Source organism: Sapajus apella, unplaced genomic scaffold, assembly GCF_009761245.1.
Source record: "Sapajus apella isolate SASKATOON/1434 unplaced genomic scaffold, GSC_monkey_1.0 scaffold86, whole genome shotgun sequence".
NCBI classification, from domain to species: Eukaryota; Metazoa; Chordata; class Mammalia; order Primates; family Cebidae; genus Sapajus; species Sapajus apella.
Window position 1 is genome coordinate 3,287,823 of NW_022437026.1, and position 13,405 is coordinate 3,301,227.

The window sequence follows — 13,405 nt, forward strand, 5'->3', positions numbered from 1 at the left end:
TTCCAATCAAAAAACAGACAAAGGGCCTGAATTGACATTTTTCAAAAGAAGACATACACATGGCCAACAGGTATATAAAAAATGCTGGACATCACTAATCATCAGGGAAATGCAAATTAAAACCACAGTGAGATATCACCTCAAACCTGGTAGAATGTCTACCATAAAAAAGGCAAAACATAAGTGTTGGCAAGGATGTAAAGAAAAGGGAATCCTTGTATACTGTTGGTGGGAATATTAATCAGTACAGCTATTATGGAAAACAGTATGTTGGCTCCTCAAAAAATTAGAAATAGAACTACCATGTGATTGAAGAATCCCATTTCTGGGTACATATCCAAGGAAAATGAAATCGGTATGTTGAAGAGATAGCTGCATTCCTGTGTTCATTGCAACATTACAAGAGCCAAGATATGGAATAAACCTAAGTGTCCATCAATGAATGAATGGATAAAGAAAACGTGGTGCATATACACAATGGAGTACTATTCAGCCTTAAAAAAGAATGAAATTTTGTCATTTGCAACAACATGAATGAACCTGGAGGACATTATATTAAGTGAAATAAGCCAGGCACGGAAAGGCAAATACTGCATGATTTCACTCATACATAAAATCCAGAGAAGTTGAATCCTTCGAGGCCGAGTATACTGGTAGTTGCCAGAGCTTGGGGGTAGGAGAATTACGGAGGTGTTGGTCAAAGGATACAAAATTTCAGTCAGACAGGAGGAATAACTTCAGGAGATTTATTGTGTATCATGACCACTGTAATTACTAACGATATATATTGTATACTGAAAGTTGCTAAAGAGTAGATTTTAACTGTTTTGCCACACAAAAATGATAAATATGGGAGGTAATACATATGTTAACTAGTTTGATTTAGGTATCCTATAATGTACATGTATATCAACACATCATGTTGTATACTATAAATATATTCAATATTAATTTTTCTTTAAAAAAACTGCAAAAAAAATAGGTCTAGCATTGAAACTCATATCAGAAGTCTTTTAGTTTAATACTTATCCAACACAAGCCAAACTGTTTTATCATATCACCAATATGTAACCGTTCAATCTCTTCTTGAACACTTTCAGCAATGGAGACTCGCCTCCCAAAGAGCTCTCAGAAGAAAACTTCTGTTTTCTTTCTCTCTCATCACCTTTCCATTTCAACCCCCTTCATCTACTCAGAACCACCCTACTCAGGATCTCCACTTTTTCTGAAACGTGTGTGTGAGTGCAGACAGCACGAATGTAAGAAAGCGATGCAATGCTCCTTCCAAACCTAAGGCTCTGGAAGCTAGCAGGGAGCATGCACACCTCCTTAGGCAGGTCAGAAATAAGGTGATGGAAAAAGAACATTTGAAGCAGGCCCTGAAAGATTGATCATATTTTGATGGGTGAAGAAGAGGAGAAAACAGTATGAGAAAAGGCACTCTCAGGAAGCAAAATTGGTACTCTGTTTGGCAGGAGTTTCAAACATTTGTAGAGGGTAGTAGGGCTAGAAGAATAATCTGAGGCCATCTTAGGGAAAGCTTGAAGACTCCAAGGGTTCCTGTACTGGGCAATGACAAACCAAGAAAAATGTCAACTAGGAAAGTAGCTTGATCATGCAGGTGTCCTGGAACATTGTATCACATCATCTGGCTGTTAAGGGAAGAAGAAATAATTTCTTCTATTATTTATTTCACAGTTGGAGCAATTGACATTACACATATAACAGCATATATTTGATTTTTTTTTTTTTTTTTTTTTTGAGATGGAGTTTCGCTCTTGTTACCCAGGCTGGAGTGCAATGGCGCGATCTCGGCTCACCGCAACCTCCGCCTCCTGGGTTCAGGCAATTCTCCTGCCTCAGCCTCCTGAGTCGCTGGGATTACAGGCACGCGCCACCATGCCCAGCTAATTTTTTGTATTTTTAGTAGAGACGGGGTTTCACCATGTTGACCAGGATGGTCTCGATCTGTTGACCTCGTGATCCACCCGCCTCGGCCTCCCAAAGTGCTGGGATTACAGGCTTGAGCCACCGTGCCTGGCCTTGATTTTTAAATATATTGAAAAACACAGTCTATACACAAATTAAGTATCTGTATTTCATGTCAACATTATAACAAATCTGTGAGGGCATAAAGATGAACAGAACATTGTTTTAACTTCAACGTTTACAGTGTTTACAGTGTACTGAGATAAGTTGACTTAATGTAATAAATGAGGAAGAACAAAATAAGTTTTAAACAGTAATAGACTGAGTTCACTGGGAAGAATAATTAATTTGACTGAAGGGATCTGGGAAAACTCCACGTAAAAAGTATCATTTTTACTGAGGCTTAAAGGATATGTAAATTCTGAAGGGTAAATAAAATAAGGGGAAAATATTCCAAGATATAGGTATAATATAAAGTGATGGCCTAAATTAAATCTCCAGAACCATGTATGAGTGTTTCTGAGAGACAGAGAGTATGTATGTGTTGTTCTTTTATGTGATGGTCACTCAGGTGAGGCCACAGAGGAGACACAGGAGAGTCTCAGGAAAACAAAGTTTATTATATTCACAGGTCCTGAAGACAAGAGGCACGCCACGCTGCCCAGGGCCACATGTGGAAGCCTCAGGGCTCAGCAGCAAGGGGAAGGCATAGGCTAGAGCCTTTACTGGATTTCCTCAAAAAAGGCAAGGTAGGGCATGGTAAACAGGTTAAGATTATCCAGTTTGAATAACTCCAGCAGGCTCTAAACTGTATGAGTGGTTCCTAGTTGCTGGGTACCTAGCCCTGGGATGATTAAGGCAGAGAAATATTGTACAGGCCAGACAGAGGAGATACGTATGGCTCAGGATTGGTTAGTGTGCCTATTAAAGACGTGTTCCTGGCCAAGCCCTTTGCTAGCTCTGAAAACTGTCTGGTCCTAGGAGGGGCAGTCTCTCCAGCCAGAAAGGTTTTTAAGATGTCAAAACATTGTAACATATAGAAGATAAAAAACACAAACAACACAAAGTATGTGTGTGTTGAGAGGAGGGAGGGAAAGAAAAGAAAATAATTTTGTTAAATATTTGTACTTATTATTTATTTACCATTGTTATGCTGTCTTCACAGAACATTAAGTTCCCAGAGGGCAGAAATGTTACCTTTTAAAGATTAATCTTCAGTGTGCATAATGTAGTATAATTAATAAATTAAATAATTATTCAACTAGTTGCCAAGTCATCATAATACATTTTAATGACTTTTGAAGAATTAAAAAAAAAAACACAAAACGAACATAGAAATAGCTGTTACTGTCTGAAGCTGAGATTAAGGCATCTCTGTTCAGGCCACACACTAGGAGGATAATTAAACTGTGGCTCATTCACATTAATATTCCGTCCTTCATTCAACAGTCGTTATTTAGCACTCATCATGTGCTAAGTACTTTGAAGACAACAAGGGATATAAAGGTGAATAAAGGATGTTCTTTTTACTCAAGAAGCTCATAATCAAGGCGAAGGCATGTTGAAGAAACTTGTCCAACTGCCCATATGTGCCATTTCATTCAGGGTTTTTCTGATTTCTTCCTCTTGGCATCATTTAATTTGTTTTTCTACCAGTTCTCCCCTCACTCCCCACCCACTTTCACTTTCTGTAAACTAAAAAGTTAGAGCTCAAGGCTTAATGAGATTCAGGATCAACTCTTTGGGCAAGAATATTTCAAGATGGTGCTGTCCATTCGACATCTTATCACATTGGGAAGCCAGAATGTCTGGTTATTTAACTTTTAATGATAATCACTGGGGTTCAGGTGGAGGCAGCCTGAATCTTCCACTGTCAAGTTTCTATCAACCTTTCCCATAACATCAATATTACTGATGATCACTGCCTGAGTCAATTATTTTAAGCAGAGTGTCTTTAAGTTCTATTATTCGCTCCATATGTACTAGCTGGAGTTCTTTGGTAGAGAAGAGCTCTCCCTCATTGACCACGGCTGTTTGATTACTCTGAGATCTAGTCCCTTTAGGACAGGCAGGATAAAAGCTTAATTCATTCCCATTATAGTAATTACCAATTTTCAGAGGAAGGAGTTGGTGCCTTAGCACCTTCAAAGGATAACTAATAATTATTTTGTTTTGTTTTGTATGTTTGGTTTGCCTGCTCTCTTTCTCATTACCATGAACTCGTAAATTTTTATACATTCAGTGTGTTTTAATCCATTGTAGTCATTCCTGTTGATGTTAGAATATGATGATCTGGTCAGTATCCTTGAAGCTGATCACTGTGCCCTTTCACATGACCCTGCTGGTTTTACCATTCCAGACCTGGAATCAGAAATTTCTTTAAAGAGTCCTGATACCTTTTAGAAAGAAGTATTATTTAGAAATAACAATCTGGGCGATATAGATGCTTATTGCTACTGAGTTAGTCACTTTTATGTCTATGTCCTTTCAGGGCAAGAGTTAGAAACTCTATTTTTTGTTTCTATACCTATGAAACAAAACATGATCTAATTCTGATATTTCTACTTAATCTTATACAGTTTTAACTTTATTGGATTTGATTTTTTTCCCCTTACACTAAGGTTTTGGTTCCAACTATGTTTATATAACTTATTTATTATATCCACAATAGTAGAAAAATTAAAATGGAAACATTACTACAAACAATAAAACCAACGAATTAAGTTTATAATTTCTTGCCGTTCTTTTTATCCTTAAAATATAACGCACTAAGAGTGTTCAGTTCAAGCACCAGGTTTTGAAGTCACTCTAATTTTTTACTAACTAATTATGTCATAATATAATATTCAATTACATACATTTATTTCAGCTAGTTTTCAAATTCTATAATTTAAAAAAAAATTATTTTTGCCCATTTTTCTAGTGTCAATTTTGTACTTCTCAATTTTTAGGAGCTCTTCATAAAATAACTTCCTGTTATTCTGGTATAAACATTTTTTGGGCAGTTGTTTTTGTATCTTTCTATTTGCTTACATTATATTTAAGCCTTATAAAACATTTTTATTTTTATGTAGTTTAATGAATTGCTTTTGGGTTTTAAGGCATAACTGAAAGATTTCTCTTTTCCTAGATTATAAAGAAATCCATACAAATTTTCTTCTGGTACCTGAATCATTATATTTTTACATTTAAATTTCTAATACATTTGGAATTTATCCTGGTGTATGGCATGAGGTACAGACTCAATTTTGTATTTTTCCAAATGGCTACCAGTTGCCCCAATACCATTTATTTAAGAATTCACTCAAATAGCTGACTTGAGATCATCATCTTTATCATATCCTAGATTTCCTACACAACTGGGTTTAATCCTAGATTTAGAATCTTAAATCTGTCCCATTGGTCTATTGGGCTGTTAGGTATCAATACCAATGACATGATACTGTTTGAAATGTTTAAGCTTCAGTGTTTTAAAATCAGGGAGAGCTTGCTCCATCACCCTCTCATCTCCCCCACCTCCAGCTCCTGCTAATATCACTCTTCTTTGCCAGGATTTTCCCAGCTATTCTTTCTTGCATATTTCTTCTCATGATCCTTACAGTCAACTTGTCTGGATTAGAGAGTAAGGGAGAAGTGGGAAGCGGAGGGGGAGGGGAAAACAAACCAGTGGTATTTATTTAGTGATCACCTTAAACGTACAGATTTAAGGAGAATTAAGAGCTTTATGTTCAATCTTTTTATCCAACAACAGGGCACATATTTCCGTTTGTTCAAATCTTTTTTCATGCCCTTCAGGAGTTTTTAAACATTTTCTTTATATAGGTTTTACCCATTTCTTGTGAATTTTATTGCAAAGAATTTTATATTCATTTGTTGCTACTGTAAATTGGGGTCTTACAGTAAGTCTTCTATTTGTATATATGAAGGCTATTGATTTCTCAGGCTATTTTTTAATCCACTTAAAGGCAAACCATTTTCTTTAGCTTACTAAAAGCAAATAAAGATTTTTTATTTGTAATATAATTTTGTTTGGTGGAAGGCACAGGACCCACAGCACCTACTCTTTCTAAACAAGAATATTCCCACTGCGGAACTGAAGGGTGTATGCATCACAAGGAAGGGCAAATACTCACCTTTGTGTATTCATCTTTGGCCTTGATGAGCATTCGTAAAATATCTACTTCTTTGCCCTCTCCTGAATTGAGGATCATTGGGGAGATTCCCGCTCCAGTTCCCTGATGGGCTTTCAACTGTTCATACTGAGTTAGGCTAGAAAAACGGGGGAACATCCACACAAGAAAAACCAATTCAATACAAACAGTGTTTAAAGCCACCCCAGTTCTCACCTAGTCGTCTTCATCCTGTTACAACCATATTAGAAATAAGGCTGCTTAGGAATTTAAAGGAGAAAAATGAGAGTTGAGGTCCTGAATTCACTGACTACGTAGGTGAATCTAGGGTAGGAGTCAGCAAACCTGCAAGGCAATTCCAGCCCACCACCTGTTTTTGTAAAGAAGGTCACAAACACAGCCGTGCTCAACACAGCCATGCTCATCTGTTTACGTATTGTTTATGGCTGCTTTCGCATTACAAAGGCGGAATTCTATAGTTGGAACAGAAATCCTATGGACTGCAAAGTCTAAAATACTCACTCTCTGATCCCTTTCAGAAAAGTCTGCCAACTCCTCACATAGTACATTCAGAAGGACGCTCTCATTAGCTGCTAAGGAAACCCAATTTAAAGTTCTGAAATAATGAGGAAAGTACCCCCCACTTTACATACAGCCTTGAAGTCAAAGCAAGGTTGATTCTAGCAACTCAAATCCTGTAGTTCTCTGGCAGTTTCAAAACATGGTAAAGATTCCATTCTAACCCTGAGAAGAGGGGCCATTTAAAAAAGCACTTAGAGCAATGAGTTCTTCTGTTGCCTGAAAAATAATACAGAAGAGACCAGATTGCTCCCATCACCTAGCAAAATACACGTTCCCCTTATGTGCTGTGACTTTCAGCTAACATTCTTATTATTGCCATGAATTTTATGGTAAAAAAGATCTGAACTTACTGAGAGACTTAATTCTAACTGGGGAGGGGGTCTGAATTCACGCAAATCAGCTGCTTACTGCTAGTAAATAATCAATTTCTTGCCCGAGCTGTTGGGTAATTACTGCAGAACGCTGACAACTTTAACATGGCCTCTTGGCTGAGCTACAGGGTATTTTTTAATCTATATGAAATCTTACTATTATTATCTGCTGCACAAGTTACAGTAACATGACTGTTCTAGGAACTAGCTGTTACAATGGTAAACAGTTTGAATACACTTAATCACCATCTGCACCTTGAGCTACTTAGCTAAAATTAGCTATCTCTAGCTAGACTTTCAGGAATCTATCTTATTTCTTAAAAGGTGCTCCCTGTTTTTCCTTTCCATGAGGTCACTTTCTAGTCATTTCCTTGCTCCAGGATTTAAAAGTGGGGATTGATTCTTTTGCAGACAGAGCTGCAGTGTCAGACCCATGTGGTGGCAGCCATCCTATGTGCTTGGCTGTGTCCAGTCCCAGGCTGTGACACAGCACGTGCAAGAAACTCATCTCACTCTGAGGCTCTTACCCATCCCCATTGATGGCAGGGAAATAACTGCCTCACCATGAGCAGGCCCTCGGCTCAAGAATTGATCAGTCAACCAATTGCAGAGCAGAGAGCAAGCCCTCCCCTTTCAATGCAATCAGGGAAGCCAAGAGTGGGAAAGACAGACAGCAATTTTAAAGTTTCCCAAAATGCAGAATGGGACAAATCACAAGGTACCATGAGATTAAAAGAAAGAGACTAGGCTGAGCGTGGTGGTTCACACCTGTAATCCCAGTACTTTGGGAGGCCGAGGTAGGTGGATTACAAGGTCAGGAGTTGGAGACCAGCCTGGCCAACATGGTGAAACCCCCTCTCTACTAAAAATACAAAAAATTAGCCAGGCACGGTGGTGCACACCTGTAATCCCAGCTACTCGGGAGGCTGAGGCAGGAGAATCACTTGAAACCAGGAGGCAGAGATTGCAGTGAGCAAAGGTTGTGCCATTGCACTTCAGCCTGGGTGACAAAGCAAGATTCCGTCTCAAGAAAAAAAAAGAAAGATACTAGTAACAAGGAAGAGAGAGATGGTTGACTGATCACTAAACTAATAGTAACTCAGCAATTTCTAAGAAGTTTGAAAATAAAGACTATCCTAAGTACTCAGTGTCTGAGACATGGGAGGAAATTCTGAGCTCCCACAAACATGTATAACAGTTAAAGGAAGGCATTTGGGGGAGGAAGGAAATGAAAGATTTTACAGAATCCTGAGCAGGCTTTTAGGATGGCTCTGAATGTTCTTTTTACTGACAGGCATGTTGATAACTTTTCAAAGCAAAGAATTGCTAATTTATAAATGAAAATATTAAAGAAAACTGCCATCTGGAACAATTCATATATATTTCACAGAGACAGGAAAATATGAGTCATTCCAGATGATAAATATTACCTAGTAAAAATGTGGCAAGTTGTTTCTTATGTCTATTTCTCATTTATTAATTAATATTAAATGTTTGCCTAACCACTGTGAAAATAATTGCTGTGGAGATATATTCTGTTAAGATTATAGTATAGTTACATACATACTTTTGTAGAAATACAAATGAAAGCACCAGGTCCTGAAAAATATTTAGCCTTTTAGCACTTACTTTTTCATAAGCTCTGCAATTCTTTGGCATTCTTCCTTATCATAAAACCAAATTCCATAGATGGACACTGCAAAAAACACATCAAACAAATTATGGGCATATTCAAAACTACAAAATAGAAAAAAATTTCCTTTTCCGTCTTAAATACATGATAATCTATGTATTGAATTGATTTATTCAATAATTATTGAATAAATAAAATCAATCATTGGGGTTAAAGCTCAAAAATACAGCACTGAGCCAGGCGCACAGTGGCTCATATTTGTAATCCCAGTACTTTGGGATCACCTAAGTCAGGAATTCAAGACCAGCCTGGCCATCATGGTGAAACCCATCTCCACTGAAAATACAAAAAAGAATTAGCCAGGCGTGATGGTGGGTGCCCATCTACACCAGGATCCCAGCTACTCAGGATGCAGCTACTGGTAATCCCAGCTACTCAGGATGCAGAAGCAGGAGAATCGCTTGAACCTGGGAGGTGGAGGTTGCAGTGAGCGAAGATCGTGCCATTGCACTCCAGCCTGGGTGAAAAGAGCGAAACTCTGTCTCAAAAACAAAACAAAACAAAACAAAAAAACAGCATCAAAATAGAAGTCCACAGAGAAATCTGTGGTGGTTTTCTGCAAAGACACACACCCACACATAGATACACATATTGAATAAACTGTGTTTTCCTTAAAAATATAGCACCTGAACACATTAGGCATTTGGTAAAATCTTCCTAAACAAATGACTACAGAACTGAAAATGAAATCAGAATTTCTAAACTTCCTGGCTTCAAGATATCATTGTTTCTGCACTCCATTTGCACATTTCATAAAAACATTTCATCTTTATTTTTAAATATTCAGAAGCCTGATACTCAAATTATGCCTAGAAGCCTCCCTCCCCTTCTCCTTCTCTCAGGAACATGTTAACTGAAAAACTGGCTTTTGTAAGCTGTAAGTTAGGGATAGGCCACGGGAAAAAATAAAATGTAATAAACCTCTGGCTTCAAAATGTCTGTACAGAAAATTTAAAACTGCTCAAAGATTAGATATGACTATGATTTCATCATTTAGTAATGAAAGAAACTGACATAATATAGCTGCTATTGATTCATTTAATAATGTTCAAATAAGTTGTATATTTTATATGTGCCTATCTATATCATTTTTATAGCAAAGGCTGAAACAGCTCCAAAAGACATTTATAAATATCTAGTTGAGGATCTGATGGCATTAATCATGTAAGTAATGCATTAACTACACACACATTTAAAAAATCTTCACTGAAAATAGCAACAATATTATGATGGGGCAATGAAAACTGACAAAACATGTTTTTAAAAGAGAAAAAAACTTTAAATTCAAACTTTCCAAACATGTAATTACATCAATAGTCTTTTGCTGTTAAAACAGCTGTGAGAAGGCTGGGCGTGGTGGCTCACACCTGTAATCCCAGCACTTTGGGAGGCCAAGGTGGGCAAATCACGAGGTTAAGAGGTCGAGACCACCCTGGCCAACATGGTGAAACCCGTCTCTACTAAAAATACAAAAATTAGCTGGGCGTGGTGGTACATGCCTGTAATCCCAGCTACTCAGGAGGCTGAGGCAGGTGAATAGCTTGAACCCAGGAAGCGGAGGTTGAAGTGAGCCGAGATCGTGTCACTGCACTCCAGCCTGGTGACAGGGAAAGACTCCGTCTCAAAAAACAAAAACAAACAAACAAACAAAACCCAGCTGTGATAGTCTAACTACATCTTTTTTTCCCCTCTTATCTGACCAGTATCTGGGCATGGAATTTCTGCTTCTTGTCAGTAATAGTTCAGATATCCAAAGGTACAAGAAATGTCTTTATAGGTGCTATTTTCAGCAGATATCTTAGAGGAACTTATGAATCTGAATTACTAACTTGGCAAAAGGTGGCAATAGGGCTTTAAACTTTGTTTTGCAATTATCAGTGTACCAGAAATCTTTTATCTTACCTACCTACATGTGAAGGGTGGGCAAGGGGGAGGTGAAGTGAGGGAAAAAAAATTCCAGCTTTTTCTTGAACAGGACCATTTTACCTCTTAGCTGGAAATATATACATATTTTCCTCCTTGGTATACGGACTTTTTTTTTTTTTTTTTAAAGAACATCTGAGTTCTGAAGTCCATGTGCTATGAGAGCTTTTATATCAAAACAAAATTCTTTTATCTTCAGATTCCTAAATGTGTATCTTGAAACTTCATATTCAAGGTTGCTTCCAGTCCATCAACAATAATTCCCTACCTCGATTCCCTACACAGATTCCAACACTAACCTGCCTACCCTGACGTTCTTGAAGTCAAAGCAGATTGGATCACTGACATTCAACCACTAATAAATCTGAATATGTTTGTGTGTCTAGGTGACTTCAACCTTAGTTACAAAACTAGGAGCCTGGTGTATTGTTTTAGTTACAGTGTAAGTTTTCTTTCCTTGAAGACTGGCTTTTCCAAAACTATCAGAGGAGAAAGGTGGCAGTAAGAGAGAAAAACAGGGCATAACTCAGAAACCCAAGGCCCAATGGCAGAGGAAAAACCGGCCATTGGTGTCTCATAAGTAGGCTCTATTAATAGAAATATTATGGGTGTCTTTTGTTTGATGTTATACATTTGTGGCATCTGACATAAGGAATTAGGTTTTCATAGAGTGGGATGCCAAGGAAACTGTTGATACAAATAGAAGAGCAGTTTGACACTGTTACTACTAGGAGATAACTGAAATGCAGATTTAGGGAGGGAAAATGGAATGGAACATCTCTCAAATGTCAAAGCAAAATGAAGGAATGATTGGGTTTGCAGTAATTATTTAAGACATTGTGAAGACTTCTTTAGGTCCCAACCATTTATCTCTAAAGCAGCATGGCTTTAAAAATTAAAATGGGATCACTTTGAGATAACTCTTTTGATCCCAGTTTAGTCTGGATAGAAAATTTAAATAGCCAAGAGGGAGAAGAAAACATTAACCAAGAGTTCTGGTTACTGAAAAGTGGCACCAAGATAAAATGTAGAACTGGGCCTAACTTTCTTCTCCCTAAAATAGTTTTGAAACTTGAGCTGCATTCCCCTGGGAAAGAGGCTGTGAATTCCATTAAAGTACACATTCCAACTGAAGTTTCCTGCCTCCTAGCTCTAAGGTCTACCAACCCCTGGGCAAACCTATCACTCTTTCACACAAGAGGGTCAATCAAAGCAGTCTGTGGAGATATATAAAAACCAGAGATCATCATGCCTTAGGGAGGTGATGAGCTGACAGGCTGACAGAAACCATGAAGTTCACATTTCAATCCAAGTTTTCCCGTAAAGCCACTGGGTGAGAGGCCCACCCGTACATAGGCAGAGAGCAGAGCAGGGAAGACAGAAAATATAAGGTTGAAAAGAATCAGGCAAGAAGGTGTTTTTTTGTGTGTTTTGTTTTGTTTTTTAGAATTCTAAAACTTAAAGTAATTACCATAACCTAAACTTGCAGCAATGTGATACGGCCATGTAAACTTCTGTGGCACTGAAATGTTACTGCGGGAATGGTTTCTGGTTTTTAAAAAATTACAAGAGCTCATGAGCCGGATAATTATTTAGCTTTAAAAATCAACCAATATACATCTGGAAATTCACAATGCTTCGAGCATTTGTTCAGCCTAGTACTCCTGCATACCAGCCGCTTCCCAGCCACCTGTCTGCTGATACAGAGGTCAAATTTAAGGGTACTTTGGTGCATGAAGCTCAACTCAACTGTTTCTACATCTCTCCTGGAGGTAAGAAACCCTAAAGCGAAATAGAAAGTAGGAAGAACATGTTGAAATTTACTCTAAATATTCTAATGCTACCTAGAATGTTACTTCTCCACTGTAAGAACTCATCTCTCCACATTTAATCAGGATTTACCATACACTGTTATGAAATTTTGCCTGTAACTGCACTATCCCGGTTTATGCCATTCTTTGGAAATTCTCAATTGAAAAAAAGTGATGTTTGAGGCAAGAGGCAATGCCATACAGCCCAATCTTCTACTCTCCTTTTAATTCTGTCAGAAAGATCAAGGAGATCAAAATTTCCATATTAGACTTTATGTCTGGATTTTGTAGGTCCACAAAGACAAGGCAGACAGCAAGCTGATTATATTCAATAGTGATATTTTCTTTTTTTAATTTCTTCACTGGAAAAATCAAAAGCTGGTCAAATTTTAAGTGGCTAGTTAAGGGGCCATTAAAGGCAATATCAGTGTCACTCACATGCACATTTTCATTTGTAACCCTTTGATTCTTATTAGCATGGTGCATTAGTTCATTTTGCATGTTCTTTGGGGATTTGCCTCATCTTGTTTATGTTCCTAATAAATATTTCTATTCAACCTGTTCTTTTAAGATATTTATAATTTGTTTTACATTTTAACCAAAATACCATACAACTCCAAATCATGAATGGTAGCTTGTAATCGTCTAATTAGGACTTGTGATAATGTTTGTGCAAATTTTTAAAAGAATATATATATCCATTCAATTAGGAAGTGGATGATAAACACTAATTACATGGGTAAAATTTAAATAGGCAGGACATCTGATTTGGTAATGCTCTTTCTAACATAATTTCACTAATTCTTCTAAAACGGGTAGGGAAATATGTTTTTCTTAGTATTCAGCAAGGAAAGCATTTAAGTTGCCTCTTTTTACCTGGAAAGCCATGGAAATATGGTAGTGTTAAATCACACAAACCTCTTCTGGGCATCTAAGGATAAACCAAAAATTTAAAAATTCCTTCAA

General features: G+C 37.5%; 2 protein-coding genes across 40 annotated transcripts in view; one reads left to right on the forward strand and one right to left on the reverse strand.

Moving 5' to 3' along the window:
• Positions 1-13,405, reverse strand: part of DCP1B (decapping mRNA 1B) — a 53,243-nt gene that overhangs the window by 12,100 nt on the left and 27,738 nt on the right. For all 5 annotated transcript variants that reach the window (XM_032254297.1, XM_032254295.1, XM_032254294.1 and 2 more), the window contains 2 exons: positions 8,642-8,708; positions 6,063-6,198 (listed from right to left, as the gene is read on the reverse strand). In XM_032254297.1, coding sequence (XP_032110188.1) covers positions 6,063-6,198; positions 8,642-8,708 — 203 coding nt within the window. The remainder of the gene's footprint in view (positions 1-6,062; positions 6,199-8,641; positions 8,709-13,405) is intronic.
• CACNA1C (calcium voltage-gated channel subunit alpha1 C) overlaps positions 11,743-13,405 on the forward strand; it is a 703,883-nt gene continuing 702,220 nt past the window's right edge. For 34 of the 35 annotated variants that reach the window (XM_032254239.1, XM_032254246.1, XM_032254245.1 and 31 more), the window contains exon 1: positions 11,744-12,400. In XM_032254239.1, coding sequence (XP_032110130.1) covers positions 12,262-12,400 — 139 coding nt within the window. In that variant the 5' untranslated portion in view covers positions 11,744-12,261. Of the gene's footprint in view, positions 12,401-13,405 lie in introns of all 35 variants that reach the window. The other variant, XM_032254241.1, reaches the window with a different exon arrangement.